This window comes from Sciurus carolinensis, chromosome 16 (genome assembly GCF_902686445.1).
Source record: "Sciurus carolinensis chromosome 16, mSciCar1.2, whole genome shotgun sequence".
NCBI classification, from domain to species: Eukaryota; Metazoa; Chordata; class Mammalia; order Rodentia; family Sciuridae; genus Sciurus; species Sciurus carolinensis.
Window position 1 is genome coordinate 51818498 of NC_062228.1, and position 18951 is coordinate 51837448.

The following is an 18951-nucleotide window of genomic DNA, read 5'->3' on the forward strand; positions in this document are numbered from 1 at the left end:
CTTTGTTCGCGTCGTGACTGGCAGGAGTTGTGGTAGGAGACACTGAGGGCGGAAGCATGGGGGAAGTTGGGCAGGAAGGAAGACCTGGCCACAATGGACGACCCTTTTTCCGGGTGGAAGTGACTTTTCCATGGCCGGAAGTGAGAGTAGTAAGGGCGGAACTTCTACGAGAAACCTAGGGGAAGGGCAAGAAAAGAAGAGGCCACTGCTTTCCCTTCTTCCACTACTAGTACTCGCGAGGGCAAGAGCTGGAAGCGTCACCCTTCTTAGGGCGGAAATTGCTTCAGCTCATCCGAGGTGACCAGAGTGGGACTGGAGGCGGCGGGGAGATAAGGGCAGGGACAAAGAGGCAGAGGCGGGACCTTCGGAGAAGTTAAGTCAGTCTCTTAGTGCTGCAATCATTGCTCAACCCTTAGGCTCACTTTGCCCCTTTCTCGTTCGCGCCTGCTGACTTGTGTAACTTTAGGCAGAGAGCTTGCCTCCCAACCCTACCCGCCCCGCCCTCGGGATTCGGTCTCAGCACTTTAATACCCCCAACCACCACCACTGAGATCCCCATCATTTGCCGACTTTAAGTGACTGCTCTGGCACGTGGTGCGTCACGTTAATTCTAGCAACAAATATTTTGAGTGCCTACTCTATGCCAGGTACAGGTAAACATTTGGACGTTTTTCTTGTGACTTGTCCTATAGATTACATGCTTGATCTCACTTAATTTTCATGAGGCCCAATCACCAAAGAACTTAAAGGATAACCCTTGTGGTTCAATAAAATTATGTTAACTTGCTGCAAAAAAGAAACACATGTATGTAGCCATTTTCTTATATTCAAAAGACAATTTAAAACATCAACTTAAAAATATAAAAGTTTCCAACATTGAGGTACCATATGCAAAAAAGTCAATTATTTATAAAGCAATATCTTATACTAGTATCTATTAAAAAACAAATCTTGGGCCTGGGAGAGTACCTTGGTGGTAGAGTGCTTACCTAGCCTGGAGGAGGCTCTTTTTGGGTTTGATACCCAGCCCTGCAAAAAAAAAGTTAAAATCAACTATACTTCTTGCATGATAAAATCATGCATTTAAACCTGAGTTTTACATTCAGGTAGAATGCAGTTGAAACCCATTTCTCACAGTTGTTAAAACACGAGAATATTTTTAGTATCTTGGCTTTTTTCCTCCCAGAAAAAAACATGTACTTAATTATGTATTTGTATGTATGCTTAACTGGAAATATCTATTTACTTGGATAATTTGTTCACTTTTTGTACATTTCAAATACCAGTTCTAAGACTTGTAAGCCTAATTCATTGAGGCCAATTCATGGAATCATTTTTATGGCTATTTTTAAAAGAGAGATCTCCAAAGTTACTGTGGAGTACCATACAAAACAAAGGAAGAGATGGAGTTAATGCAGGAATTTGGGAAGTGTGAAGCTTAGGTAAAATTTATGCTAAGCAGAGTTTTGATGGATTTAGGTAAAGTGGGCTCTGTTTATTGTTAGCATCTTGTCTGGTGGAGAAGCAGACCCATAGTGCTGATTCCCCGGAAATAAAGGGTTAGGATAAATGTGCGTTGTTGTCTCTAGGAATCCTTTCTCTGAAGTTCTCATCTGGGTTGGAAACCATGACTGCTTCTATGTATCAGAGTGATTTAGACCCTCCAGGTAAGGATGGGCTTCCCATTCTTCTTATTGCTGTGCTTTTCAAGAGCAAGCTTTCTTATGGTCTGTGATTTTAGAGAACATGGCTTCTCAGCACTGTGTCCTTGGTGTTAATTTTTATACCTGTTCATTTTTACAGATACATAATTGCTTGGTGGTTATAAAGTAGGCAGTGAGACTTAGTTGAGTCACTTACACAGCCAGGCATGGTGAACAGGCCTCTAATCCCATCCCAGGAATCAGGAGGCTGTTAGGAGGATCCCAAATTCAAGGCCAGCCTCAGCAGTTTAGTGAGGCTTAGCAATTTAGACCCTGCCTCAAAATTAAAAAATAAAAAGGGCTGGGGATTTGGTTCAGTGCACAGTATTTGCTTAGCATGTATTAGGCCCTTAGTTTGATCCATAGCCCTTAAAAGAAAAATAAATTTGAGGCTGTGGTACATCTAGACAATGGAATATTATTACTAATAAAAATAAATCAGCTATCAAACTATGAAAAGATACAGAAAGCCAGGGGTGGTGGCACATGCCTGTAATCCCAGCAACTCGGGAGGCTGAGGCAAGAAGCGATTTAGCAAGCCAGCTTCAGCAACTAAGCGAGACCCTGTCTTGAAATAAAAAATAAGAAGAGCTGAGAATGCGGCTCAATGGTTAAGTGCCCCTGGGTTCAATAACCAGTGCACCGCCCCCAGAAAAAAAAAAAGACACAGAGAAACTTTGAATATGTATAATTTAGCCAATCTGAAAATAGCACATGCTATATGATTTTACCTATATAGCATCCTGGAAAAAGGCAAAACTTCAGGGATGGTAATAAGATCAGTGGTTGCCAAGGTTTGGAGGGAATGAATAGATGTTTCTCAGAGGAGTTTTAGGGTAGTGAAATTTTTCTCTTTGATATTATAATAATATATGTTGTATGTTAGAATCTAAAGAATGCATACTACCAAGTGTGAACCCTAATGTAAGAGCATTTTGTGAATGTTATGTTAATGTAGATTCATCAGTTGTAATAAATGTACCACTTTGGTGTAGGGTGCTGATAGAGGTGGAGACTGTGTATGTGTGTGTGTGTGTGTGTGTGTGTGTGTAGAAAGAGTGGTGTATGTAAACACCACTTTGTTCCATTTTGCTGTGAACCCAAAACTGCTGTAAAAAATGAACTACATTAGAAGAATGACTTGAGGGCAGGAAGTTGTTTATATTATCATGGGGCAAGGAGTAGCACTGGAACACGTTAATTTAGTAGGAAAAACAATTCCTAAGATATTGGAAACACCCTGTTAACCCATATATTCTGAAATCTCAAAGAGGTACTGAATACAGGCCCTGTCCTCTGGATTTTTTGTTTTTCATTTGTGGTGTTGGAGATGGAACCTAGGACCTGTTTGTACTAGGGGAGCACTCTAGCGTTGAGTTACACCCCAACCTAGTTACACCTAGGTGCTATCCTCTGAGAATACTTATTCTGGGCTTGGAGGAGACACAGATGGATGTAGGCATATTTTAAGATGGATCAGGTCTGTGAAATAGGGACCAAGGGCCCCTAAGGAACACAAGGACTGACTAATGGGTTCAACAGAGATGAAAAGGGTAATTCTTGCTTTGGGGAAGAGCTCAAGATTTTCATGAGAGTCTATGCGGGGCATGAGTTATAGGGCTGGATATATTTGAACATTTGTTTATGAGCTGCAAAGCCAACTACACAAGGGGTTATGGGTACAGAATGACCTACATGTTATGGTTTAGATGTGGTGTCCCCCAAAAGCTCACATGTGAGCCAGTGCAAGATTTGGAGGAGAGATGTTTGGTTATAGCCTTAGTCAGTGAATTAATCCCTAATGGGATTAACTGGTGTGGTTGGAGGAAGTGGTTCATTTGGGGCATGGCTATGGAGTATGTATTTTGTATCTGGAAAATGTAGTCTCTCTCTTCTTGATCACCATGTGAGCGGCTTCCTTCCTCTACATTCTTCTGCCATGATGTTGTGCCTCATCTCAAGCCTTGAGGAATGGAGTTGACCTTCTATGGACTAAGACCTCTGAAACTGTGAGCCCCTAAATAAACCTTTCCTCCTTTTATAGTTGTTCTGTCAGGTCCTTCAGTTACACTAGCGAAAAAGCTGACTAAAACACTACATGAACCAGGAATGAGGGTCTGAGGGTAGCCTGGATAGGATAGGTGGCATGATATCATGTCTACCTTGGACTAGAAGTGTGGTCAGGAATGGACCAAGTTCAAGTAGGTCTGAAGCGAAGGGAACATGAATTTCAAAGGGCAGAATTGAACTGTGCTCCTGAAATAAAACCTGGTTGGAGTCCAGCATGGTGGCCCATACACATAATCCCAATTACCTGGGAGGCTGAGGTGGAAGGGTCACAAGTAGTGTTTGCCTAGTATGCTTGATGCTCTGGGTTCATTGCCAAGTACTGCAAAACAAAAATAGCTTGGCATGTGAATGCCTGTAACTCCAGCACCTGGGGAGGCAGAAGCTGGAGGACTGCAAGTTCCAGGCCAGCCTCTTAATTTATCAAGACTGTCTCTCAAAGTAAAAGATAAAAAGGGCTGGAGATGTACCAAGTGCAGTGGTTCATGCCTGTAATCCAAGCTACTTGGGAGGCTGAGGCAGGAGAATCTCAAGTTCAAGTCCAGCCTCAGCAACTTTAGCAAGGCTCTAAGCAACTTGGCAAGACCTGTCTCAAAAAAAAAAAAAAAAAAAAAAAAAAAAAAAACTTAAAAAAACAGGGACTGGGGACATAGCTAAGTGATAGCGTACCTTTGGATTCAGTTCTAATACTGCAAAATGAAAAAAAAATGTGTATGGCTCTGGGAAAGAGTCTTGTGAGGAGAGAAGGGAGCAGGGATGGTGCTTCATATTTGAAACTACTCGTTATTTATCTACAGAGTGTTGAGAGAGTATGTAAGTGAAAAGACTTATTCAGTATTCCACTGGGCCATAGTAACAACTTTCCCTACTCTGCAGTGGCAAGTGGGAAAGGGGGTTGTATAGGAAGCAGTGCTCACAGTTCACTGGCTGAAATCTCAGAGGGCTGATTTCCTCCATTGTGGGTGAAGAGTGCTGTACTCAAAGAGGTAACAATGTGGAAGCATGAACAATTCTTAAATCTGCCTGGTTCTCAAGGTCGACCTCTGCAGGAGATCTGTCCCACTCCTTCAGGCACCACTGAGAGGTACTAATGATTTGGAAAAACATTAGCGCTGAAGGGGAGGTGGACTTCAGGGAAATAAGAGGTCCCCTTTCTCATGCCATCCTTTATCCTCAAATTATACATTCATTTCCTTTCCAACTGTGTGACCTTGGCACACTGGAGACCCTTGGTCTGCCCTGAGTAGCAGAGTCTTAGTTTAGTATAGTTGAGTTACATGTTGCAGTGATTTCCTGCTATGTGATGATATGTGCTTGGTCATCTGTCACTGAGAAAGCATGGCACAGCAAGGCTTAGGCAGGTCTATTAAAGGGCAATCATATATCTAAGTTATAACTAGGGAGTAAAGGAAGATGTCAAGTGGACTTCAGTTCTTTTGATATCTTACAAGGTCTCCTGAGAAGTGTTGCAGTTTTCTTACTCTGTCATCTGTTAGGGAGCAGAAGCAGCCCACCTTCTTAAGGTCCCAAATAAAAAAGAACAAACTATAATTGGATGTCATTAGCACTGATAAATAAAAAGAGGGGTATGGGTAACATCAGGAAAAACAGTCAGTGATCAGGCATGTCCCTTGAAGCCTCTGTGTGCCCCTTCTAAGGGTGGAATGGATTGGGTCTCCAGGATTGCATATCTTTAGAATAGCTCATAGGTCTTCATGTTTGGAACAGCTCAAGGAGACTTGACAGCAGAGGACTAAGAAACAAATATAGGTAAGCTCTTATTACTTAATGATATCTTGAGTAGAAAACCAAGACATTTTTGAAAAACCTTGATTCATGTCTGTCTCCTGGAAATAAGACTCTATGCTTTATAAAAATTATCTATTGGGGCTGGGGTTGTAGCTCAGTGGTAGAACACTTGCCTAGCACATGTGAGGTACTGGGTTCCATTCTCAGCACCATGTGAAAATAAATAAATAAAATAAGGGCATTCTGTCCATCTACAACTAAAAATATGTATGGATTAAAAATGTTTTAAAATTATTAATTGATTTGAGGCCTGGCAAGGAGAAGGAGTGCCTTGAGTGTTGCTTAGAAATTTTCCTTAAAATTTCAGGCATGGTCACTTTACTTCTTTAAGCCTCTTCCTTTTTTGTTTTTTGGTTTTTTTTTTTGTGGTGCTGGGGATTGAACCCAGGGCCTTGTGCTTGCGAGGCAAGCACTCTACCAACTGAGCTATCTCCCCAGCCCTTCCTTTTTTAATAAAATGGAAATTATCCACAGCTTATAGTTACTGTGAGGATATGTGTATCAAATGTAGTGGATACTTAATAAATGGTAATGATTGTCTCTAACCTTTTATGGTTTCTTCCAAACTTAGGAAAAACTCCTGATAAAGACTAACTTGGTGTTTCCTGGTTTGATTGGCCTCAGTTTCTCCATTTGGAAAATGTCATGTTAGTTTAGCATCAAACTGACATTCCACTGACCAAAGCTGGCCTTTAGATATGTTTTATTTGGCCCACATAAGATATAAAGAAAAAGGTGCCAATATTAAAAAATTAACATGTTGAACATAAAAAACCTGTTTCCCAGTTTCCCAATTTCATTTGAAAAAATCAGAAGATGTGGCAACCTTGAGCCCATGTTTCTGCCTGGTAGCAATCCACTAGGGCCAAAAAAGTCTGCCCCTTTAGGTAAGGGGCAGTCTCAGTTTTCCAGCCATCACCTTCCCCTTTTAACTCATTTATATGATCTGCTTGGCCCTTAGGTATTTCATTTTGTGGCCCTCTGGACAGCAGGAAACTGTTGTATGGTCATAATAAGAAGTCCAAGTTTGTGCTTTATTTGTGGTAGTTTTTAGTGGTACTGGGAATAGATCCAGAGCCTTGGGCATGCAAGGCCCAGTCCTTGCCGTGGGTCTTGAATAACTGAGAGGTGAACTGAATAAGTCCTTTCTGTCAGTCAGGACAGATGAGGTTAGGCTATAGTAACAAATAATCCCCAAATCTCAGTACTTAAAACAACAAAGGTTTATTTTTTGCTTACTCACACAAACCTAGACATGTAATGAAAGTACTCTCCTGTTTTCATATGCATGGAGACAGACATGAGTGCATAGGTATATACAGAACATGAACTCATGCAGAAACATATTTCGATACTGGTCAGCTTAAACTGTACAACTCTTTCTTGGATATCTGAAAAGATCCTAGGACCCAAGGACGGGTATGAAAATATCCATCTTTGGACAAGGAAATGCCCACACTATAAAAGGAACTGAAAGCTAACAAAGCACCTGAAAGCTTAAAAAAGAGCCTGAAGCTTGTACTACATTAAATTCCATGCAAAAATCTGTAAGTAAAATACCAAATATGCAGTGCCTGTGGGCTATTGATTCCTTGCCCCAGTGAAACAGCCTCCACCTCTGGGCTTCTAACTCAGAAGAGAGATGGACCCCAGACGCCCAATATGCAGAGAGACTGAGGGAGCTGGGCTGGGTCGGAGAGAGGGGCCGACAGGTTGGAATCCTCTTCCTCCAGCAGGAGCTGCAGGCAGGAAAAGGCCGGACCAGGTCATATCCCTTCCCCTTCCCAGCGACTCCCTCTGTTTACCCCATCTGATCCACCTCACCCTATTTACCTGCTTACTGCACAGACCTCCTCATGCTTATTTTCCTCATCTCCAATCTTGCTTTCTCTGACCCCTCCACTAAAGCCACCATATTTTTCTTTCTCAAGCTCAGGCTCTCTGAATATATCTTGCTTAGTTTAGAAACATTCCTTGGCCCCACTTTGTGTACAGTTGCTGGTGTAAACTCCTAAGTCCAGCATGCCAGATCTCCACAATCAGAAGCCTATCTAGCTGCATTTCTCCCTGTTATAGCAATTCCTCTAGGCCAATCCACTATTGGACAGAGGGATTCTCAGCCTTCCCTCTCTGTCCCCTGAGTGTTTCTCATGCCTCAAGAGTTCCTGAGTTCCTATGGTCTCACCACTGAGCCTTGTGAAAGCATCCAGATTCCCCAACCAGGATGGAAACTCCTGGAAGGCAGTTATCACCTCCACCCAGGTCAGACCCTGGTTACTTCTTCATTCCCTCTTCAGACTTCAGCAAGCAGCTAGAGTCTCGAGAGAGCCTGGAGTCAGGAGACAGTCTTCCACACTGTCTGGCTATATGCCCTTGGAAAAGTCCCCACCTCTAATTTTCCTTGACATCAGGACACTGGATATTTGCTGTTGAGCACAAAACTGGGTAAATGTGATTCATGGAACAAGCCTCAACTAAAATCCCAGAGACCAGGCTGAAGAACTTGGGAGCCTATATCTGAGGACATTCAACTTAACTCCTTCCCTCATCTCCGTGATTGATCCCTGCTTGCTCTAGTGACCTCCATTTACTACCATCCTTAACCCATCCTCTCCTTTTAGGAAGCAGGTTACCTGGTGGGCCACAGGGGTGGAGCAGGGAGATCCAGGCAGGGTTGGGAGGGACAGAAGGGGTCAGGCGGGGAGCCTGGGATGAATCTTTCAGACCCACAAGGGCTTCAGCTGCTTCCCGCTGCAGCTGCCGCTCTGAGGGGGCAGATGTCCAGGCCAGGCGAGAGGCTCCGGGGGCCTGCAAAGGAAAGGGAAAGAAGCAGACTGGGAACCCCCATTTCTGCCCACCCTGCAGGTGTTCCTTTGCCCCTGGTTCCTTCACAGTTCTTTGCTTTTCCCTTCCCCAGACTCAACCTCCTCCCTGGGTCTTGGATACCCCTTCTTTCCCAGGACCTGTGGCTGTAGCAGAAGAGAATCTGGGGTGCCACAGGACTGGAGTATCAGAGTTGAGCATCTAGAAATAAGGAGAGATGCCAGGGCATATTAAACACACAAACAGACATGTACATATTCTGATCTGGGAATCTGAGAACCTGCTGGGCCACTGGACTTTGTGGGCTTAGGTAAATTCTGTTCACTGTCTGGGCCTCCTTTGTTTTCCATAAAATGAAAATCCCTGCCAGCTTTTCCTACCCAGGCTACTGTGAGGATTACAGGAAATCATTGGTGTTAGTTTTTTAAAAATGGACAAAATACATAGAAGGACTGAGATTATGTCCCTGCCCTACTAGAGTCTGGTTTCTCTCCCCCAGTTCCCCTATCCCACCTTCAAGAAGCTTTCTCTAATGGCCTCTGAGGCTCTTGTCATAGTGGCCCTCCATTTCAGCAGGCAATCCTAATTCATCTTATCTGTTTAAGAGGATTTAATAGCCTGGGCTAGGTGTATTACATATATTATTGTTAATTATTATGACAACTGGAAAGTAATAGCATCTCTTATTTGACAATAGAAAAACAGACTCAGAGAGGTACAGATACTTATTCAAAGGTTCACAGCTAAGAAACAGTAGAACTAGGAGAGCTCTGCCTCACCAGTCTGAGACCTTTTTTATCATCCCCTATGGTGTCTATCACAGAGTCAGGCTCAGAATAAATACACATTCTTCAGTCCCTACTCACGTGTGGGGCAGGCTAGGGGGCCCTTGGGGCTCTGCAGAAAGAGGAGCCGTCAGTACTGAGCGAGATCCTGGGAAGGTTGGGAGGGACCCATGAGTGGGCAGCCGGAGGGAGGTGCCGGGGTCAAAGCCTAAGGAGGGTAAGAAGATGCAGAGTGTATAGGGGTCAGACCTCTTCCCTTTCTGATAGTGGCAAATTGGCACTCAACTATCTGCTGAATGAATGTTGAACTATCTTCTTACCAGGGAAGGGATGTAGAGGGACAGCAGGTTCTTGGCACAGCAAGCGGCACACCACTGGAGGTGGCATGGAGAGGCCTGGAGGCAGCCAGTGCCCTGGTCCCCAAGGGCCAGGAGGCACTGGAGTCCAGGGCAAAGGTAAGGCTTCTGGGGGACGGCTGAGCAGCAGAGGCCCACAGGAGTTCTCCTGCACAGGCAGAGAGCACAGGTTAGAGTTAGGTACAAGGCTGTAGAAGGAATGGGTGTATTCTGGGATGGTTGTAGGACCCCCAAACTATGGAGGGACTTAAAAGTTCCACCCTCTCATCTTGTGCACAGAAGTGACTTGCCCATGATTACACAGTAAGTCAGACTGGGGCTAGAATCAAGTGTTGAGGGCACAGAGGAAGGGGTCCCTGTATGAGTTAGGGTGGGAGCCACTCCCTCAGGGCACAGGCTTTCCTTACCTTCCCAGGGGGTGTCAGTGCCAGTGGGACTGCCCCATGGGGACTCTGAGGCTGGGGTGCTATGTTCTCCTTTCCAGCTGTGAGGGACCAGAGAGCACTAGTGAGTCTTTTATCTTGACCTCTGTCTTATCCCAGCCCCATCTGATTTCATATGTCCCTCTGACCATGTTCTGCATCCCTCTATGTTCTACCTACAGATCTCACTGTACCCTCACAACATTTGATCACATTTTATAGTTGGGGTGACTTTGCCAAGGTCAAATACCAATTCAGTGGCAGGACTCCTTTTCCCTACTTTTGTGCTTTTTACGCCCAAGATCCCTGTTCCATTCCCAGCCAGAGACACTCACAGGGGATCCCTGGTCGAGTGGCTCCCTTCTTGATACGGCTGGGAGCTTTGAGAGGGGCTGCCCCTCTCCTCATCAGTCCTTGAGCCAGATGCCTCTTTAGCTGTGCCTCTTGCTGCCTGCGCAAGGCGACCTGGGCAGCCATGACCCTCCGGCGCTCCCTAAAATTGGGGGGAAGGGTGCAAGTTAAAACTCGGTCAGTCTTTAGAGGAAGCCATTCCTCTTCCCCTCACTGGACCTTATACTCACAGGATAAGGACACACTTGTGACACTCGCAAGCCTGGAAGAGGCAGAGGCGCTTGTGGCCCTTAAGGTGGGCAGTGACACCATGGTTGCGGCAACGGGCACAGGTTGGAGAGCGACTGACAGCTCTTCTGGGGATAAGCTCTGTGCTCTGGGGAGCTCTGGTCTCACCTCCCAGGGCAGAGTCATCAGGGCAGTGGTGGGCAGCAGTTGTTTCATTGGGTTCCATGGATCTAGGGGCAGGAGAGGCAGGTCAGCATGGACATGTGGGTCCTCTACTAAGCAACCCTAACAACCCTCCTGCCTTGAAGAGGACACATCACGATTCTCTAGCCTGACCACTCTGGACCCAGCTTTCACCCTGACTTCACCTCATGACTTTTCTGATGGATCTTCCTTTCTAAAACCCATCCCCTGGTCCCTTTCTTAGGTATGCATTCAATGCAAACATCATTCTCTTGCTCATCTGTACACTCTTCCATGACAGAATTCAGTTTGGGGCATACATATGCCTTCCCAGGTCCCCCTCAGTGATACCTGCACCCCCTTTTCCACAAACATCCCATTCCATCCAACAGTTTTCCCTGGCATCGTTTTCAACAATTGTCAGACTATGGCTTGCATCTGTCTAATCCCTAAAAATATTTTTATGCCCCCTCAATTCTTGGTCCCACCATGCTCGCGATTCAGAAGTCAGTCTGCCCATCGCACTCCTCCAGACTGATTCTGTTCTACATGATTCTAATGGGTTCCTTGCCCTTCTTTCATTCCTTTTCTTTTAGGGCAGTGCTGGGGAATTGAACTCTTGGCCTCATAAATGCCAGGCAAACCCTCTCCTGTTAAGCCACATTCCCTGCCCCTTTCCCTACTTTAAATAGTTATTTTAATTCACGTCTTCCTTCACTGGGCAGTTCACTGAGTTCCAGCCATGCGTGAGTCCCTGATCAAAGCCAAAATTCTTCAAATGACTGCATCAGTTTCTCCACTGCATCTAGAAGGCGTCCAGGACTTCACGCAAACCTGTGGTCATGGCTGCACCCAGTGCTTATGCCCCGTACCCACTTCTAACAGTCTCATGCATTCCCCACTCCTTATGCAACCATTTCTCTCGTGCACCCCTTCCAGCAGCCATCCCCCCAAACACTGGGCTTGTGGCTCCGCCCCGCTCCAGAGTCCCTGGGAGGGGGCTGGGCACCAGAACGCGCCCAGGGGCCCGCGGGGTGGGGGAAGGGAGAAGAGAGGCACGAGGAGCGCGAGGGGAAGGGCGAGAGGGTGCCTGTGGGGAGATCCAGTGCCAAGTGAGAGGGAGCAGAAGGAACAGGAAGCAGGGGTAGTGTTCGCGCCCCGGTCCGTGGTTACCACAGCCTCGAGAGCAGAGTCAGACTCAGACAGGAGGAAGCCAAGGGAAAGGACGAGAAAGTGGCTAGAGGAACGGCTGCGCTCCCACTGGTTTTCCCGCCCCTTCTCACAAGGGCCAATGAGCTTCAAGCACCGCCTCCTGCTGCTCAGACCAGTGGCCAATGTGCTTCGAGATCCTTGCATTGAGGGCCCGCCCCTTCCCTCCTGCCCGCTTTTCCTCGCGCCAGACCATCAGGCTAGCCAATAGCGCGTCGAGTTGAGTCTCGTGCCCCTTGCCCTTCCCCCCTGTGGCTTGCCTTCTCAGATTGTTCTTCCTCTTTTGGAGAAGGTGACCAATGGGGCGTCGAATACTGCCTCTGGGACGAGGTTGGCCCAGCCCCCCTCCAGGAACGGTAGGCCCGGCCCCGCCCCTAGGCGTTGACCAGACTGTGGGCGCATGCGCAACCTCATCCTTCTGGCCTGAGCTGCGGGCTTTGCCTTCGCTCCTGATCCTGTCTGCGTGAACTCCCTTGTTCTTTTCCACTTCTCTTCCAGTTTCTGACTGAATCTACGCTTCGCCTCTTATGCATTCCCCTACCCTGTGATTTCCCTGTTTCCTGCCAGGGTTTCACCTTAGGTCGAGCCCCTTTTCTTGTCTCTCTGTCCGACCCTCTGCTTGTTCATCGTGCCGCTTTTTGGACCCATCTTTTCCTCGTTATTTATTCCCTGATAGTCTGGCCCCCATTTGCTTCCAGAGACTCGTCTGTACGTTTTCTATGAGGCCCTCTGCCCTGTGTGCCTCTTAAGGATTTCAGCCCTTCCCAGGACTCCTCTTTAGTGGTAGCCTTCTCTGCGTTTCCCTGTAAGACCCATCTCACGCGTTCCCTCCTCATCCTGTCTGTATCATCCCCTTTTCTCTGTTCATCCCACCCAATCCTTTTCTTTCACGGGTTTTGAGTGCCCCACGCCTCATTTTCCTGCGTCTTTGCTGTGCTGCCCCTGCTGGTCCTCTTGTCTCCCTGCAAGGTTCCAGTCCACCAAGGTGCTTCTCCTTTCTCTGTAGGCTTGTTTTTTCGTGGGGGTAGCATCCCCTCTGACCACTCCATCCTTTGCTTTTTCAGAATTTCATTTCAGGTCTGTTCTGGTTGTGTCCCCACTTGTGCTTGGATTGTTCTGTCATTTTGCCTCCAGGGCTGGTGTGTGCCATTTTCTCTGGGACAACACCTCTGTGTAATCCTTTGTTAGTCTTCATTTCCCCTTCCCATGTCCCATCTTTTCTGTGGGCCTTAGCCTCTTTGCCACAGATTTCCAAATCACAGGCTCTGTGTGTCGGTGGCATTCCAGGCTTGAAAAGGGTGACAGAAGTGACTTCCAGCTGGACTGCTGTGCAGGGGAACCATACTAGATAAAATTGAAAAGGTTGTTTGGGGTCATCTTGGGGGTGGTGGTGAGGTGGGGGAATGCTCAATGCCAGCTACACAGGTTAAACTCGATGCTCTAAATGGGGAAGGAAGAGGGAGAGAAACCAACATTTATAGAGTTCAGCATTTGCTGGTACTTTATATTAATAGTCTTAGTACTCTTAACAATGACCCTATGAGATATATTATTAATACACTATATTAATGAGAAAGCAGACTCAAGAGTTCAACAAGAAGTTCAAGAAGATCACATAGCTGGTAAGCGGCAGGATAAAGATTCCAACTTTGGTCTCTCTTTGAGTGCAAAGCCTGTGAACTTTGTACCCTATCCTACATTATTTTAGTTATTTCCACAAATCCCTATTCCCCTAATCTTCTATTCCCTAATGTTCCTATATGCAGGCATTCTAAGGTGCTTAATGTATATCTTTTGGCTTTTGTGTTCCAAGATATATAGAGTTTATTGCACACTTTCAAGTTTATACACATGATATTGTTATTTACTACTTAAAATGATCCATGCACATACACAAGTGTACATCTAATCAGTTGCTTCTAACTGCTGTGATATTCTGTGGGGTGTATCCCTTGCATATTGTGCTACAGTTGGTCCCAGGGAGGGATGTGCCAATTGTCTGCTTACCCATCACAATGCTTGCATCCTTATAAACCCAAGGGTGGAAATTTTTGTTATATGTATCAAGGATATACCAGAAGTGGGTATTTATATACCTAATCTGACTAAATATTGTTGGACTTCCTTCTGCAGTGCTGTATTGGGCCTGAGACACTGATCAGAACTCTCAACTCCTCTGTTCCTCAGAGTTCAGAAAAGGTCCCTATCCACCATCCCCCCAACCATTCCATGACCAGCAGTGCACAAGGACCTCTTTATACCCACATTCCTGCCCAAACTTGTCTGTTTCCAACTTCCTGATTATTGTCAGTCTAAGAGATGTACAGTCTGAGGAGGTTGCATTTCCCTGATTCTTGCTGGGTGTGTTTCTTAGCCTTTATAGTTTGCTCATCTGAGGATTGCCTCTTCATGTACTTGGTTCATTTTCCTACAGGGTTGCTCTCTCTCTCTCTCTCTCTTTTTTTTTTTTTTTTTTTTTTTTTTTTTTTTGGGGGCTTGGGATCGAAGCCAGGGCCTTGTGCTTACAAGGGGGTTGCTCTCTTTTTCTGGTTGCTTTTCAGGAGGTCCTTGGCTTTTCCTGTTGGTTTCAGGCACTACATATATTCATCCTCCAGCCCCCCTTACTGGGGATTGAACCCAGAGTCTTAAGTATGCTAGGCAAGTTCTGTATCACTGAGCTACATCCCCAGCCCTGCGTTATGCATATTCTTATGCTAATTTTGGCATTTTCTATTATTTTAAAAGTTTATTCACTGCATCTAGGTTTTCAAATTTATCAATGTAGGGTTGTTAATGATACTTTTATTATTTATAAAACATCTGCTGTCACTTCCCATTTTTCATTCTTATTTTATTTGCATCTTTTCTCTTGAGCACATTTGCCAGATAATTATATTATTAATCTTTTCAAAGAATGAACATTAGTTTTTTTGGTAATAATGTGTGTTGTTGTTGTTTACTGTTTCATTGGTTTCTGCCATCCTTTATATTTCCATTCTTATTTTGGGAGCATGTGCTTCGTTTTTCCTTATACACTTCTTGAGCTAATTCATGAACATATTTATTTTTCAGTATTTCTTGGTTTCCTGATAAATGTATTTAAAAATATAGGTTTACTTGTAAATACTACTTTAGTTGTATCCCAAAATTTGGTATGTTGTTTAAAAAAAAAAAAAAGCAAAATCTCTTGATTGTGAAATGATTATTGGCTCACAGAAAGTTGCAAAAATAATACATGAAGTCCCTTGAACCCTTCCTCTAGTGTCCCCATGGGAGCATCTTGTATAACTATAGTATATGAGTAGGAAATTGATATTCGTACAATACTCTTAACTAGTCCACAGATGTTACTGAGTTTTCAGTGGATTTGGCATACACTCGTGAGTGTGGTGTACATTATATTTATTATAATTCAGTCATAAATACTTTGTAGTTTCTTTATTGAACCAAGGGGTGTTTAGTAGTCTTGTAGATTGACTTCCACTCAGGAATTTTAAGCATCCCTTTGTTGTTCTGATCTCATTGTGTCTGACTGGATAAAAGCCTGTGCAATAGCGGTCCTTCAGATCAGACCAAGGCTAGTGGGAGGGTTAGAGCTGTGCTTTGAGAAGCTGATGCGGTGGGCATGGGTTAGGTTGGAGGGAGACCATGGAGATGGGGAGCCTGTGTCCCTGAAGCCCTCGAGTAACTGATGCAGTCAACTTTCTGCTCCAGAAACAGTGACCCAGAGGTGGGTGAACAGAGAATTTAGGGACTGCCAAGAACTGAATTTGGAACCCACGCTGAAATTGGTTCCAGACTGACTTTTAGCATACGGGACCCAGACCCAGGACCATGGGACCCCAGCATTTGAGACCTGTGCAACTGCTCTGCCTCCTAGGGGCCATCTCTTCTCTACCTCGTATGTCTTGGGGGGCTGCATGCTATTAAGAGCTCAAAAGGTGGGAGGCTGGATTCCTGTCACTTGGGGAAGGAGGGCTGGGTATCTAGGTCCAAGGCTGAATTCTTGGTTGGCAATTCAGGACCTGAGAAGGTGATGTGGGGCAGATGACTGAAAGTTCATTCTCTTTTTAGGGGCTGGTACTCTTTTGTGCTACCAATCAAAAGCCTCAGCCTTCAGAGCTGTTACCTTCCATAACTGGAGGTGGCGTCTGATGAAGAGCATGGTGTGTAAGCTGAGAGAAGGCTGTGAGGAGACACTAGTGCTCATTGAGTCAGGTAAAGTGGGGTGGGTTTAATAATCTCCTTTTGCTCATTCTTCTACCCCTAGCTGCACTCCTGGCACTTAGGACTAGAGTTCCAGATATTCACATCCTTGTATATTTGGGAATATGTCAGGACATTGGCAAATACAGGGATAGTCCCAGCTATTTGTAGAGTGGGCTGATTAAGAGGGCAAAAGGGAGGTGGGCAGATCTTGGAGGAGGGGAAAATTTGGGGGAGAGGAAAGGGTGGGATACAGGGAGGGGGAGGAGAGGGACTCCTGTAGGGAGAAGGTTGGAGGGATAGATGGAGACCTTAGCACATGAGCCTCATGTAGCTGTAGTGAGTGAACATGTGGAAGAGGCAAAGGTGGCAGTGGACAGAGAGGGCACAGGAAGCACAGGGCTGAGGGAGAAGGGTTGACTTCAGTCAAGTCCAATGACACTGATCAGAACTCTCTAATCCTCTGCTTTCCAGGGACCAAAAGGGGAGTTCTGGGATTTAAAGGCTGCAGTTCAAGCTTATCTTACCATCAGCAAGTCTCCTACCTTGTTGCACCTCCCGGAGTGTCCATTGCCTCCTATAGTCGAGTTTGCCGGACCTTTCTCTGCAATAACCTCACCAACTTGCAGCCTTTTGTGGAACTCAAGGCCAAATATCATAAATCTACCTCAACTTCGTCACATACTTGCCCAACATGTGTGGGCGAGCATGATAAGGAATGTCTTCCAAATTTTGTCTCCACTGAGGCTTGTCCCTCTGTTGCCCCTAGCTGTTTCAGTTCCACCTTCAAATTTCAGGCAGGTGAGAGGAGAGGAACTTTGTTTATCAAATACTTGCTGTATGCCAGGGTCTGTTTAGGACTTCAAACCTCTGAAAGAGGCTGGTGGGGTCTGGAGATGGGATTATGGGTATCAGGGACCAGTCACAAGAATTCCAAGGAGGAAGGGGTAAGATGCCTGATGTGTAAATCTCTGGTGGGAAAGTAGGTGGTTGGTGAGGGGCTTCTGGGAAATGACTCTCTTGAAAACGTCCCTGAATCTTTCCTTTCTTCCTTATAGGGCTTCTCAATACCACCTTCCTCGTCTTGGGCTGTACTCGTAAATATCAGAGTCTTTTGTCAAATTTTCATCATATTGGAAGTATCAAAGTGACTGAGGTTCTCAACATCATTGAGAAGTCCCAGATTGTTGGTGCAGGGCCCTCTAGTCAAGATCGTTCTTGGGGCATCCTCTTAGGCCTCCTGCTTGTCTTCAGGTACTGACCATTCAGCTGGATGAAACACCCAGACCCCTTTGATTAACCGAATAAAGTTGTGGAGTTACCCTTGTGCTTTGTCCTGTGGTCTGTGAGTGTAAGGGTGTGTGGAAGGTGTGAGGAGGGCCAGCCATGTCCAGGGAATGGACAGGTTGGCTTGATAAAATGGCAGTGTCATGCCAGTTGCCAGGGAGAACATTTTTCTGGAATGAAGGGAAAATAAGGACTTTTTTTGATAAAGAAAATTTTTGCTGTATTTAAAGAATAGCTAAAAGTCTAGGTGCAGTAGTATATGCGTGTAATTCCAGTGACTCAGGAGGCCGAGGTAGGAGGATCTTTGAGACCAGCCTGGGTGACTTAGTGAGACCCTGTCTCAAAATAAAAATGAAAAGGGTTAAGGATGTAGCTCAGTGTAGAGAGCCCCTACCAGGTTCAATTCCTGGTACAAAAAAAAAAAAAAAAAAAAAAAAAATAGAAGGCTGAAAACTTCAGAAGGAAAAAGAACAAGAGAATGGGTAAAAATAGAAGTAAACATAATATACTGTCCTTTATCCATGAGTTTCTTTAATCATATTGTATTATTGATGCAAAATCATAGTAATACCTAATATGGTGCTGAATACATGCAGAGGAAAAATTTTAAGAATTATATTGTTGAACATTTTCTCCTTAATTTATAATAGCTTTATTGAGATATAACACACATGCCATAAAATCCACCTATTTTAAGTGTCCGATTTTTAACTGTCTGGTTTTTAGGTATCCATAGAATTGTACACCATCATTAAAAATTCTTTTAAAACTTCTTTATCAACTCCACAAGAAACTCTGTATTCATTAACAATCACACTCCATTTCCCCCCAAATCCCACAGCCCTAGAAAACCACTTGTGTGTTTTCTGTCTGTGTATATTTGCCTATTCTGAAGGTATTAATCATATGTAATTGAATCATAACCATAAGTGGTCTTTTGTGACTGGTTTCTCTCACTTATCATGTTTTCAAAATTAATCCATGTTGTAGCATGTATCAATACTTCATTTCATTGTAATGCAGAATATGTTCCATTGTATTGATATACCATATTTTATTTATCTGATCATCACCTTGGCTCAGCTTCCTAGGGGCTGTGGCTCAGGAAGCAGATTGCTATATTCAGGGTGTGTTCGAGAATGGGTGGTGTATGTGGTTCCATGGTCAAGCACCAGGGGTCAGAAGATAATCACGAAAAGTCCCCATTGTATTGTGGGTAGAAACAGTGGCTGAGACTTGGGGCATTTCCTGCTCGCCCCAAGGAGCTGAGTATGAAACACAGACCTCACCCACACCAGGCAAGGACTATAATGTTGAACTATGCCCCAAACCTCCAAGTGTCAGGGGCAGAGACACCATGAGGCTGCAGCAGGCTCTCATCTTCTCTGAGGCTGTACTCTGGTGCAGTCATCTGCCATCCAGAGAGTTGTGGTGGATGTGCCAACAACCCTAAAGCCCCGACATGTGCACAGGCCTCACAGTATGTAAAGTAGAAGCTACTTGGATCACACCTGGAATAACT

At 45.0% G+C, this 18951-nt stretch overlaps 2 protein-coding genes across 8 annotated transcripts; one reads left to right on the plus strand and one right to left on the minus strand.

Annotated features, from left to right (window-relative positions):
• The first annotated feature begins 431 nt into the window (after positions 1–431).
• Positions 432–17454, plus strand: Lypd4 (LY6/PLAUR domain containing 4). 7 transcript variants are annotated; one of them, XM_047527888.1, is made up of 5 exons: positions 432–653; positions 1590–1667; positions 16011–16154; positions 16617–16943; positions 17201–17454. In XM_047527888.1, exons 1-5 carry the CDS (start codon positions 641–643, stop codon positions 17401–17403), a joined length of 765 nt encoding a protein of 254 aa, XP_047383844.1. In that variant the 5' UTR covers positions 432–640; the 3' UTR covers positions 17404–17454. The 7 variants fall into 7 exon arrangements, with proteins under 7 accessions (XP_047383844.1, XP_047383846.1, XP_047383849.1 ...); XM_047527890.1 differs by lacking the exon at positions 432–653 and adding an exon at positions 15651–15837; XM_047527893.1 differs by lacking the exon at positions 432–653 and adding an exon at positions 15735–15837 and having other exon boundaries at positions 1645–1667.
• Positions 7206–10770, minus strand: Dmrtc2 (DMRT like family C2). The gene is made up of 8 exons (XM_047527897.1): positions 10547–10770; positions 10301–10458; positions 9951–10027; positions 9508–9688; positions 9269–9395; positions 8543–8603; positions 8213–8387; positions 7206–7318 (listed from the first exon to the last, which is right to left on the minus strand). The coding sequence occupies exons 1-8, from the start codon at positions 10768–10770 to the stop codon at positions 7206–7208; spliced, it is 1116 nt and encodes a 371-aa protein (XP_047383853.1).
• Positions 17455–18951: the final 1497 nt, after the last annotated feature.